At 43.5% G+C, this 13,491-nt stretch overlaps 1 protein-coding gene across 1 annotated transcript in view; it reads right to left on the bottom strand.

Annotated features, from left to right (window-relative positions):
• Ern1 (endoplasmic reticulum to nucleus signaling 1) overlaps nucleotides 1-5,336 on the bottom strand; it is a 98,799-nt gene extending 93,463 nt beyond the window's left edge. Inside the window, exon 1 of the mRNA XM_069993081.1 lies at nucleotides 5,142-5,336. Coding sequence (XP_069849182.1) covers nucleotides 5,142-5,210 — 69 coding nt within the window. The 5' untranslated portion in view covers nucleotides 5,211-5,336. The remainder of the gene's footprint in view (nucleotides 1-5,141) is intronic.
• Nucleotides 5,337-13,491: the final 8,155 nt, after the last annotated feature.

Genomic DNA, 13,491 nt, shown 5'->3' on the forward strand with positions numbered 1-13,491 from the left:
AATAATGAAGAAGCTTTAATATGTAAATGATTTAGTAGTCAAATGATGTTTCATTCAGAGACTACTATGTAGCCAGTAAGAATGTTTGCAAGGCAAGTGCTCTACCACTGAGCCACCTTCCCAGCCCAAGCCAGTAAGAATGTTTGTAGAATTGAACTTAGGGGAGCAGGGGAATCTGTTTGTTTGGGGAGAAAAATATATAAACATAGGCAAGAAAAAAATGCCTGGAAGGATACATATCAAGATATTAGTCAATTAACCATTAAAGAAATGAAAATCAAAAGCACGCTAAGTTACAACTTCATACCCACTAGGATGGCCACAACAGAAAAGACAGGTAATAACTGTAGAGGAGGATGTGGAGAAACCGGAACCCTCCTACACTGCAGGTAGTAATGTAATGTAGCACAGTTGCTTTGGAAAAACAGTCTGGTAGCGCTTAGAAAGGTTAAACAAAATTTCCATAGGACAAGCAATCCAATTTCTAGGTACTGACCCAGCAATTCTATTCCAAGAAAAATGGGAGTTTATCCATTACAAACCCGAGTGTTCATAATTGAATCATCCATAATAGCCAAAATGTGAAAATAACCAAATGTCCATCAGTGCTAAACGGATAAACAAAATGTGGTATATCATATAATAATGGAATATTTTCCACACTAAAAAAGGAACGAAGTACTGACACATAAATAAGTTTTGAGAACATCATGTTAAGTAAAACAAACCAGTTAGAAATACCACCTGTTGGGGCTGGGAAGGTGGCTCAGTGGTTGAGTGCTTGCCTTGCATGCATAAGACCCTGGGTTCAATGCCTCAGCACCACTTAAGCAGAAAAACCAGGAAGTAGCACTGTGACTCAAGTGGTAGAGTGCTATCCTTGAGCTGAAGAGTTGAGGGAGAGCAACCAAGCCCAGAGTTCAGGCCCCACGACTGACATAAAAAAAGAAGAAGAAAAAAGAAATACCACATATTATGATTCCATTAATATGAAATGTCCAGAATAAGCAAATGCATATGGACAGAAAGTAGACTACGACTAAGGACAGAAAGATTATTTGGGAGGGAGAGGTTGCAGCTACTTCATACAGAGCTGATGAGAATGCTCTAAAACTGAGCCTAGTGATGGTCATACAATTTTGTCAACATATTGAAAAACCACTTAAGCATACAATTTAATTGGGTGAATTATGATGACAGCTAAAGTATATCTCCATAAAGCTGCTGAAAATGTGCATACAAGTAATGTTTGAATATTGGGAATATAGGAAGGTTTTAGTTTTAGTTTATTTGGTTTTAGTTTGCCTAGTTTTTCTAACTAGGCAATGAATATGATTACTCTAAGAGATTTTTAAAGCAACTTCCCATATTATACAGAAAGTACACAGTGTGTGCATTTGAAAAAATAAAATAAATCTTTCCTTATATTAATGTTAACCTGGAGAGCACCCCCTATAGCCCCAGCCATGTGACTGTGGGGCAACACATGCATATCTAGTTCCATCTCTACCCTGATCAATTAGGATCCCACTCCCCAGTGTGTGGCTGGGCATAACAGTGAAAATGTTTTTTGAATGGATGATGGCTAACTAATGTGCTACTACAGTGACAGATGCTTCTTAACAAGTTATAGGACACAATTTTTCTTAAGGTTCCACTTTTCCCTGGCTGTCATTGGTGTGATACACTATTTGAGTGTCTTTCCAGGGTCTTTCCCTGAAACAGAGAACCTTAAAACCACATAAGGAATATGAGCAAAGATAAAGATAGGAACCAATTCTCAGCTTCTGGAAAATATATCCAACGTTTATTATTCACAGATGATGATTCAGCATCCCTGTTTTTTAAGTTGGCGTCATACTCTCTCTAATCGTATTGCTAGGTTACAGGACCCTGCATTATTTGAAAATAATAAAAGCTGAATCCACTAAAATGACACATTAGGCTTTTCTCCCTTATTTCATTTCTTTAGGGAGAACATGCTAGAGCACAAAATAAAATACTAAGTGCATAGAATACTCTGCAGTCTCAAAACAAAAGGCTGGTGGAGCTCCTTTCTAGTTAAGCAAGAGGGCCTGAGTTCAAACCCCAGTACCACCCAAACCAAAGGTTTCTGATGAAAATTAAGTGGTTAGCCAATGATTCTTCAACCCAAACATACGGAATCAAAAAACCTGGGACAGGCAAATAACTACATGCTGTAGGTCCATACAGGTGGGACTATTCTATCCAGACAGTGGAAAGAAACCTTTTTTAATTAGTTTACTGAAATTATATCCAGGACTACAGTGTATCCTTGCACTTTCTTAACAGTAACTCAAACACATGTTCTCTTGTGCTATGAAAAGCTATCTACAACAGAAAGCTCTGGGCAGGCAAGTTAAGCAACAGATATATATTTATACAACTACAATTTAATTTCATGATGAACAGTCCTAACAACAAACTTAATGAAACATCTTCCACATGACCACAGTATAAATATCTCAGTATTGCTTATTACGATAATTCCTGTAGGTGATGACTACCAGAAGAAAGGATGGGCAAAGACGTCTTTAGTTGACTCATCTCTCAGATGCACGAGATGTTTTCATACACAAATATTCCTCAGGTCTGTGTCTTTTTTTTTGTTTTAAATTTCCCTTCCCATCAAACTAAATAGTGATTAGCTAAAGATATATTTGGCTTTATAGGCTGCCAGTCTTGTTTTTTTCTGGTCTGTTGGTAGGGCTTGAACTCAGGGATCCAGTGCTACCCCTGAGCTTTTTTGTTCAAGGCTAATACTCTACTACTTGGGTTTTCTGGTGGTTAACTGGAGATAAGCGTCTCATGGATTTTCCTGCCTCAGTAGCTAGCCAATACCAATCTTTTTGGTAACTGAAAGAGGGGACCATAAAATGAGTTCTATTTACAGTGGTGATGCAACATTGACCTACACTAAGTACAAGATAAGGGTTAAGAGAGAAAGGGAAAAGTCCAGAATGGAACTAAAAACCATATTGTGGATTAGCAAGAGAGCCTCCTGTGCTTAATAAGGATGTTATTATATTCTGTATCTAGTAGCCAGAGTCTCAAGCAATTTCTTGCTCAACTAGACATACAGGGAAAGAAAACCATAGTATTACCTCCAAAGCCTAGTTACTTCATCAATCAAAAAGAAATACCATAAAATTATTTAAAAATGAAATATCAAAGATATTTCCTGAAGACTGCACAGTACAATATTTTTAAATGATGATTTAATGAGTAGAAGGCACTTTGATGGGAGTTAAATCGAATGTAGATGTATTATCTATTATCTGAAAGATATCCCATTTTATAAATCAGTAAACTGAGTGCTATGCCTGAAGGTAAAGCTGAGCAAGCAAATGACCAGTTAGAACTCAAGTCTGTGTTCTACCACTGTGTTCTGCCAACATTCACTGCTACCTAGCTTAAGTGCAACCTTTGCTATAAATTCCACTTTAGATCAAAAAATAATAATTCTTACTCTATTGGGGGGAGGTGTCAAGACTCACTGGGATAAAATTCTGAGGTAGTAAAACAACCTTTCGACAAGGGTCTTGGAATATTTTATCATGAACTTAGAGAAGTTTGTATTCTGAAATAAAGTTTCAAAATATTTACATGAAGTGAAAACTACACTAGCTGTTTTATTGGCTCCTTAATCTATGGCATTCAGTAATTAAAATATTAGGACACAGTGAAAGAATAGCAAATGCAAAAACATAATTTAAAAAAATACTCAAAAAAATAAAAATAAAAAATATTCAAAAAAATATATACTCCTAAGCCCTGAAAAACAGAAAATGACCGATTTCCACCTCAAATGATGGAAGGATGCCAGGCAACAGTTAACTAACCCAAGGTGACATGTTCAAGTTCAAAATGTGACTCTAGTTGTGAAAATCGATTTTTTTAATTGGAAGAAAACCTTAACATACGTAATAAGTTTTATCATGAAGAAAGTATACATAGACTTTCCTTAAAAAAAAATACCAAACTTAATTTGCAAACTATGATCTTATTTTAACAGAACCTTCTCTAACAGCTTCCAAATTTCTTGTTGCTCCAGGAGCACAATTATTTATCTAAAATGCTTAAGGCTTCAAAGGGTTTGCTAGAGTCTACACAGGTCACTTCTCCACCTGGACACCTGGTACACGATATGCCATATTAAAGGGAACACGGTACCTTCAAAGAGGTCATTAAGCAGACCCACATCCTGAACAATAAAATGTTATTGTTTTTTTTAAGCACGCATTTCTTCCAACCAGAAGAGAAAAAAGCCAAGCGTGTCCACAAAATGTCCTCCTCGGCCACAGTGTCCAAATCCACAAGCTGAGCAAGGTCATAAATGGTTAAATCAACATAACCCGGGCCCTCTGCTCCTCTCCTACAGGATACACGCTGCAGAGACCTGTCTGACGGCCCCACACGTGGGGGCGTGGGGGGGGACACCGTTTTTCATGGCCAGTTTTGAAGTGACTTCACTTCTGACCCACACACGGGGGAAAAGGGAGGGGGGGGGTCTTTCAAAATAAAATAAAATAAGAAATCGTCCGATTCCCACGCTTAACTGGCTTAATGAAGCCCTGGTGCACAAAAAGCCGCTTCCATCAAACCTGCGGGGCAGGTAAGCAGCATCCAGGGGCCGGGTGAAAATGCTCACCACATTCCCGGCGGCCTTCGAGGGCCCAAAAAGTTCAAACAAGGATCGGAAACTTAAGACAGCCCCTGGCGCCCGCCGCGCAGGGTCGGTCCGGCCGTTCCCTTCCGACCCCGGCCGGGCCGAGCCGGCGCCCACCTGTGGGGAAGGGCGGCAGGTGGGCGTGGGGCGCGGGCCTTCCGGAGACCCCTCCCGGTGGTGCCCGCCCCCCGCGCCCGGGGCGACGCTGCCCGTGACAGCCGCGCTGGCCCCCGAGGCCTCGGAGGCGGTGGCCGCCTCAGCGTGGCCGGCGGCCGCCGCGACTCCGAGAAGGGAAGGCGCTGGCGGCCCGGCGCCGCCTTCCGCGAGGATTCACGGCCCTCGAGCCCCCCCCCCCCCGCGCCGGCGACCGCGCGACCCTCCCCCGGGCCCCGAGCCGGCCTGCCGCGGGGCTGTGCCCCCCCAGCCCACGCCTCCCTCGCCGGTCACTCACCTCGGGGCCGGGCAGCAGCAGCCCCAGCAGCAGCAGCAGCAGCCGCAGCGGCAGCCACCGTGCCGGCATGGCGGGGACTCGGCCTTGGCTTCGGGCCCGGCCGGCCGATTCCGGGGGCGGCGCGACGACAGCGCGGCGGTGGCCGAGCTCCCGCGGACACTGAGCTGACTAGGCGGCGGCGGCAGCCCCATTCCCGGCCCTATAAGCGCCGGGTGCCGCCGCTTCTTCCGGTCGAGGCGGGGCGGAGGGGCGGGGCCTGGAGCGGCTTGGGGGCGGGGCTGCTGCTGGTGGGCGGAGTCAGAGCGGGACGGAGGTGGGGCTGACCCGGGCCAGGCTCTGAGCCTTTGGCCTCAGTGGTTTAAAAGGACTTCACACCAGGCTCAAGGTGGCTCACGCCTGTAATCCTAGCTAAGCAGGAGGCTGAGATCTGAGGATCGCGGTTCAAAGCCAGCCTGGGCAGAAAAGTCTGTGAAACGCTTATCTTCAATTAACACCAGCAGTCCCTCCTGCGTCTTCCCACCACAGTGACCAAGGTCAAGCTGAGCCTCCTCCTTACCTTCCTTTCCGTCTAGAATTCCCCAGCAGCCATCCATCCCCTTTGGAATGAACCCACAGTCAAGTCACTCACCAAAAGTTACAAAAAAGGAAACCATGTGGGCTCGTGTGTCCTATATATGTTTACCTGACGTGCCTAGATGTGGCCTCATGAAGCCTGACCACGTGAAGACTGACATGTGTCACAACTCATTGGAGGGAATGGGTGGGAGGAAGATTCCTTCGCTATATGAGAGCTGTGGACTATTAATCAGATTTAAAGAGATCAGTAGCTGTTTGGTCCCAAGCTGCCCTCTGCTGAACTGGAAAGGGGATGAAGGATATGTCCTTTGTTACAGTAAAGAATAAACTAACAGGGGCTGGGAAGGTGGCTCAGTGGTAGAGTGCTTGCCTTGCATGCACGAGGCCCTGGGTTCGATTCCTCAGCACCGCATAAGCAAAAAGAAAAAAGCCGGAAGTGGCGCTGTCGCTCAAGTGGTAGAGTGCTAGCCTTGAGCTGAAGAGCTGAGGGACAGCGCCCAGGCCCAGAGTTCAGGCCCCACGACCGGAACCAAAAAAAAAAAAAAAAAAAAGAATAAACTAACATTCATGGTACAAGGGAGGGGGGGAATTATCTTGTATACTATTCTAGTAGAAAAATAAAAAGGGAAGCCAGGGGCTGGGACTGTGGCTTAGTGGTAAGGTAGTTGCCTAGCATGCATGAGGCCCTGATTTTGCATCCATGGCAGCATATAAACAAAAATAAATAAGTAAAATTAATTTTAAAAAAAGAAAGCCAGGCACCAATGGCTCATGCCTGTAATTCTAGCTACTCAGGAGGCTGAGATCTGAGAATCATGGTTCAAAGCCAGTCCTGGCAGGAAAGTCCATGAGACTCTTATCTCCAGTTAACCACAAAAAGCCCCAAGTGGAACTGTGGCTCAAGTGGTAGAGTGCTAGACTTGAGCACAAAAGCTCAAGGACTGTGCTCAGACCTTAAGTTCAAACCTCAGGTCCGGAAAAAAAAAAAAGTACCAAGCTCTCCAGTTTTTCCTGACTTGCTCTAGGAAAACAACAAGCATTTCTGGCAATAATAATAATAATAATAATAATAATAATCAAGAAATAGCAAGAGATAGACCAGGTATCCTGTCCTGTCCTTTCTGTGTGCACTTTTAGTTAATCCTATCTAACTACAACAGACAGAAATGTCCACAGGAAGCCTAATTCTGTAGACAAAGGTCCCCATTCCCAACTCTCTGACTTGGATCCAACACCCCAATTGAAGAATAGGGCAAATCTTGTTAAGTGGGAAAACAGTAGAACCATTTTGAACATGTCTCGACACAAATAGGTAGGTTTGGGTTGGCAGGAAGAGATGGGGAAACAGAAGGTCCAGCAACCTTGAGAATGGTGGCCAGGTAGGCATAGAGAATCTCTTTCACAATTACCTGTCCAGATCACCACAAGCTGACAATCTCTAAGAACACATGCTTGAGTTCAGAAAGAAGTATAACTGAAAAACGGTTTTCATATCGCTTCTGCATATTATCTCAGAGTAAACCTACAAGGGGAACTTTGTGTGCTGGGATGGTAGCAGGCCTTTGCCAATTCAAATGTCATTGTGACCCTGTAAACGTTGTAGCTGAAAACTGACCTCAATCTGACTCATAAATCAGTTTTAAACATCCTGGAAACAAACCAAATTCATCCAAGGAACCTGGGCCAGGTAGGAATATTTATCTTGTATTGAGCTGAACCAAATCCCCAGGCTTTCATTACACTGTTCCATGTTCTCAGAATTTCCTATGCACCACTGAGGTTGTTCTTAGGCTTAAACAGGTCTACATGCTTCATGTTCTTCTCTCCTTGATTTGGTAATTCAGGCTGATAACCACTGGTTTTGTTCAGATAGTGTTGCCCATAATCTTGCTCCACAGTCAAATACTACTTTAGACATCTTTGTGCTTATAATAAAGCACAAACTGGCACCACTGATAGCAAGAGAAATGGAAATATTCTGTAGGATGACTTTGAAGAGATGCCCATATAAAAGATCTAAAAATGGGCAGAAAGTTAATGAACTAAGAACCAATAAGACAAGGTTATAATCTTAGTGTAAAAACAAAACCCTCTTTGCCACAAGAATAAAAAAAATGTAACTGTATTAGATTCAACAAAGGCTAGAGAAGGTCCTAGATATGTGAAAATAGATTTCTAGCCAGGCGCCAGTGGCTCACACCTGTAATCCTAGCTACTCAGGAGGCTGAGATCTGAGGATCACGGTTCAAAGCCAGCCCAGGCAGGAAAGTCTGTGAGACTCTTACCTCCAATAAACCATTAGAAAACCAGAAGTGGTGCTGTGGCTCAAGTGGTAGAGTGCTCACCTGAAGCTGAAGAGCGCAGGAACAGAGTTCAAGCCCCATGACCGACAAAAACAAAAATAGGTTTCTAACACCTTTTGTGCTCTCTTTTGTTACTGATTCAGAATATCCAAGGACAGAGTCCAGAGACCTGTGTATTTTAGTTTCTGCAGGTGACAGAGGGCAGCCAAGATCCAGGCTCTAATTTACTGCTGACGTTGCTGTTAATCCCTGTGGGCCTGAATGTTTAACAAATGCCACCCTCTAGTGGAAGAAAATATAACCTAGACTTTAAAGTGTGTGTGTTTAAAATCCTTCAAATGTTCATTTTAAAGCTGATACCAATGGCTGATGACTGTAATCCTAGCTACTAAGGAGTCTGAGACCTGAAGATTGCAGTTTGAAACCAGCTTGGGTAGGAAAGCCTGTGAGACTTTTTTTGGTCAGTCTTGGAGCTTGAACTCAGGCCCTGGGCACTACTATTTTGAGCCACAGCTCTACTGGTTTTTGAGTGGTTAGAGATAAGAATCTCATGGGGACTTTTCTGCTCTGGCTGGCTTTGAACTAGAATATTCAGATCTCAACCTCCTGAATAGCTAGGTTTAGAGGTGTGAGCCACTGACACCCAGTTCATGAGACTCCTATCTCTAATTAGTCACCAAAAAGGCAGAAGTAGAGTTATGGCTCAAGTGGTAATTCTAGCATTGAGCAAAAAAGCTCAAAGACAGTGCTCAGGCCCTGAGTCCAAAATATATCTTTTTCATTTGAAAATGATTCTTAGGTTGACTTGCAATTAACTATTAGTTATTTAGACTTTTGAAGCGGGGACTTGAAAAAAAATCTCATGTGGAAGGGTGGCTTGAGAACTTAAAAGTGTGTGTGTGTGTGTGTGTGTGTGTGTGTGTGTGTGTTTCAATGGAAACAAAGCTTTTCTTTAGCTTTTACTACTCTTGAGTGATGCTGAAAAAGCCACTATGCAGAAGGCTGGTGTATTACTCTCTCTAAGGCAACTGAGGCCAAGGAGTTTGACAAGAGGTACTGTTCAGACCTTCAGAAAACAGAAGTAGGGAGAGGAAGGGAGGATATGGCTCTGCCACCAAGGCAGATGGCCCTGGACCAAGCCAGAAGTCTAGGGTCCACAGCTGTCTGCCACGTTTATAACCTTCTGAGAGGTGGGGTGCTATGGAAGTCCTGAGATCCATAAGAGCCCATAGCTAGCCCCAGATCCTTGCCCAACACCCTTTTCCCATCAACCATCCTCCATGGGGACCTTTAGTTGTTACCTATCCCATGTGAAGTTGGAGGACGATGCCAATCTTAGCCTGGGACAGGCTATGAGGGACATCAGGCAAAGGAGCCCTGTTCCCCTTCCTTCCTTCCTTCCTTCCATCTTTTTCTTTCTTCCTTCCTTCCTTCCTTTCTTCCTTCCTTCTTTCCTTCTTTTTTTGTGGTCCATGGTTGGGACAGTGTGTGGGGCTGAGGGAAGGAGACAGGGATTACAGAACAGACCTGGGCCAGCTCTTTCAGTAAAGGTTAGTGAGTACCAGACAGGAACTGTCCTGAAGATTCTCAGTGGTGGCACCTGAAACACAATCCTGCTCCAAGGATCCTGGTGTGGAGGATGGATGGCTGGGGCAGGGGAACAGCATGATGGTAGATGACCATGCTCTCCATGCTGGGCAGGCAGGTGAACTGGATCATGGGGACTCACTGATCAGCACCAGCAGTTACTCCTCGGAGCACTAGGGGAGAGGTGGACCTAGGTCATCTCGTTGTTCACTAAGCCCAGGCTGTACTTGAGTTTGACATATGTGACATGTCTGTTCTTTAGTTTCTCCAGGTCAGATGGGCTCCTGGTCTGTTGGCAAAGAGACCAGGTAGCATGAAATGTGGTCATCCAGATCCTTCATGATAGTATGGATCACCTGAAGCATTGGCATGATGCCTGCCACTCCTGTGATCACACCCATGGACTTCACTATGGGTCATGGGGCTTGAACTCTGGGCCTGGCTGCTGTCCCTGAGCTCTTCAGCTCCAGGCTAGTGCTCTACCACTTGAACCACAGCCCCACTTCCAGTTTTCTGGTAGTTTATTGGAGATAAGAGTCTCACAGACTTTCCTGACCAGGCTGGCTTTGAAGAGCAATCCTCAGATCTCAGCCTCCTGAGTAGCTAGGATTACTGGCATGAGCCACCGATGCTCGGCTCAAGAGTACATTTCTTTTTGGACATGTCCCTTAGTTTTTTCACTCAAAGCTGGCACTCTACCACTTGAGCCACAGCTTCGCTTCTGGCCTTTCAGGTAGTTCATTGGATAGAAGAATCTCACAAACTTTTCTATCCTGGATGGATTCAAACTGCCATCCTCAGATCTCAGTCCCCTGAGTGGGACTGCAAGTGTGAGCCACCAGCACCCGGCAGATGATGGTTACTTTTGCCCCCACCCACAGAATTATAACCATGTATCACTTTCTTTGTGATCTGTCACAGTAGCTAGGTGGTATCCTCGATGGCATTTCCCGGAACACAGCTGTCCCTCCATATTTATGAAGATTGGCTTCAGGGCTCCCCTGAGCTCAAGTCTGTGATATAAAATGGCATGACATTTGCCTATATCCCAGGCATATCCTCCCCTCCACTAATACTCATACAATGGAAATACTAGAGAAATAGGTGTTCCAATGTATTGTTTGGGAATAATGACAAGAAAAACAGTCTATATATTTTGGGAAACAGCTGCAATTTTTTTAATCCAAATATTTCCGGATCCATGGTTGGTTGAGTTGGCTGATGTACAATCTGCACATATGGAAAGCAAACTGTACTAATAGCAACCAAAAGCTTATACAAATGTGTGGCGATAAGGGGCATGACTTCAAATGACAGGTAAGGTCTCCTGATCTCATCTTGGAGCTATGCCAAAAACAATACAAACACACACCAGCCATCTGGCTAAGACTAGCAGGGCGGGTTCCCCTCCTCCCTCCCCTAGGAGGTAGTTCAGGCTAATCCTAGCTGGTTATTTTTTCACTTGTGTTTCACACACTCCTTTGTGCCGTCTACATACTACCATGGCAAAGTGCACAAAATGTCACTGGTGTATCTTAATAATTCAGAGGGCCAACAAAATGCCAATATGGAAATGGCCATCCTTTCAAAGTACATCTACTTCCTTACTGCCCAGTCCCTCTCCATCCCCTAGAGTCTGGCCTAATTCCACAGAACTCTCTGGAAACTTCTCTTGAGCAGCTCATAAACATTCTTCCTCTTGTAAAACATCAGGGGTTAGTGAAAATATTCTAAAATTGACTGTGGTGATGATTTAAAACTTTGTTAAAAAAGTCATTGAATTATGTATTCAAATCACAAAAATTAACATCATTTTTATTTATTTATTTTTGGTCTCGTTGTGGGGCCTGAACTCTGGACCTGGGCACTGTCCCTCAGCCCTTCAGCTTAAGGCTAACACTCTACCACTTGAGCCACAGCACCACTTCCGACTTTTTCCTTTTTGCTTATGTGGTGCTGAGGAATTGAACCCAGGGCCTCATGCATGCAAGGCAAGCGCTCTACCACTGAGCCACCTTCCCAGCCCCCCAAACTGGTATTATTTATTTATTTACTTTTTATTTTACTTATTTTTTGTCCGGTCGTGGGGCCTGAACTCTGGGCCTGGACGCTGTCCCTCAGCTCTTCAGCTCAAGGCTAGCGCCCTACCACTTGAGCCACAGCGCCACTTCCGGCTTTTTTCTTTTTGCTTATGTGGTGCTGAGGAATCGAACCCAGGGCCTCAGGCATGCAAGGCAAGCGCTCTACCACTGAGCCACCTTCCCAGCCCAACTGGTATTATTTAATATAAGAAATATTTTGCCAGATGCCAGATCCTGGCTACTCAGGAGACTGAGATCTGAGGATTCTGGTTCTAACTTAGCCAGGGCAGGAAAGTGTGTGAGAGTCTTATCTCCAATTAACCACCAAAAAGCTGAAAATGGAGTTGTGGCTCAAGTGGTAGAGCACTAGCTTCTGTGAAAAAGCTAAGGAATAATGCCCAGGCTGAATTCAAGCCCCAATAACAACCATAGACACAAAAGCAGATACACTATAATATATATATATATATATATATATATGTATTTGAATAGATATGTGAATATATATGTACACATACCTATACACACATATATGTAACATTTTATCAGAGATAAAGAGAGACATTTCACAATAATAAAAGACTCCATTTATTGCTGGGCACTGGTGGCTCAAATCTATAATCCTAGCTACTCAGGAGGCTGAGATCTCAGGATTGAGGTTTGAAGCCAGCCCAGGCAGAAAAATCCAGACTATCACTTATTAACCAACAAAATACTGAACTAGAGGTGTTGGCATCAAAAACCAACAACAGAAAGTCCATTTATGAACAAATAATCCCAACTATGAACATATTAATCCTAAATGTGCAAACATCTCAAACAGCTTGAAAACACATGAATCAAAAACTGACACACTGATGAGTGACTAGAAGGAAAATTGATAGGCTGGGAAGGTGGCTCAGTGTTAGAATGCTTGCCTTGCATGCATGAGGCCCTGGGTTTGATTCTTCAGACTGACAAAAAAAAAAAATTAAAATTGATAAATCTTTCTGGGTATGATAGCATATACCTGTAATCCTGGCACTTGGAAGGTTGAGATCAAGTGATCCTGAGTTCAAAGCCTTGGGCTAAAGACTGAGATCTTGTCTCTAAATAAATAAATAAAATAGGAACAGATAAATTTCCAGGTATACTGATAAAGGAAGGGAAAAGCCCACAAAATCTTACAGATCCCACAGATATTAAATCTTTCAGATATAGGTCCTACAGATATTAAAGAACAATAAAGGAAAATGGAAACATTTCTTAAAGTAATACTGACATGACACAACATGGAAAAGAAAACCTGTAGCCAGAAACTGACACATATGTATAGTTTCTGCTACTCAGGAGGCAGAAATTGGGATGGTCAAGGTTCAAGGTCAGCTCTGGGAAAAAATTAAGGAGACTCCATCTTGACCAACAAGTGGCTTTCATCCATAATGCAGATTATATAGTAGGGAAACCATAAGTAGGAGAATCATGGTATGAGGCAGGCGTAGGCAATAAACAAACACAGTTAGCTCTTCTCTCCCATGAGCTTCTAAAGTAGAATATTTGTAGTAGCATTTATTCAAGTGTTGACTTCAATTTTCTAAGAATGTACCAGATAATTGGTATTAATTCACTTGTACCTAAAAATTTGGTGTTGGTTGGGGGTGGAAGGGGTATATTTTCGGGTATCTAGGCCCACAAAGATTAAGTGATCAAGTCACCACAAAGTCAGCATATTATCAGAAGACACTCTACTTTGAAATATAGAAAATAGCCACAGCTGTAATTGGGGCTTTTTTTGGGTACTTAATTGGAGATAAGCGCCTCATA

Source organism: Dipodomys merriami, unplaced genomic scaffold (assembly GCF_024711535.1).
Source record: "Dipodomys merriami isolate MVZ:Mamm:240054 unplaced genomic scaffold, mDipMer1.0.p SCAF_42, whole genome shotgun sequence".
Taxonomy (NCBI): Eukaryota; Metazoa; Chordata; class Mammalia; order Rodentia; family Heteromyidae; genus Dipodomys; species Dipodomys merriami.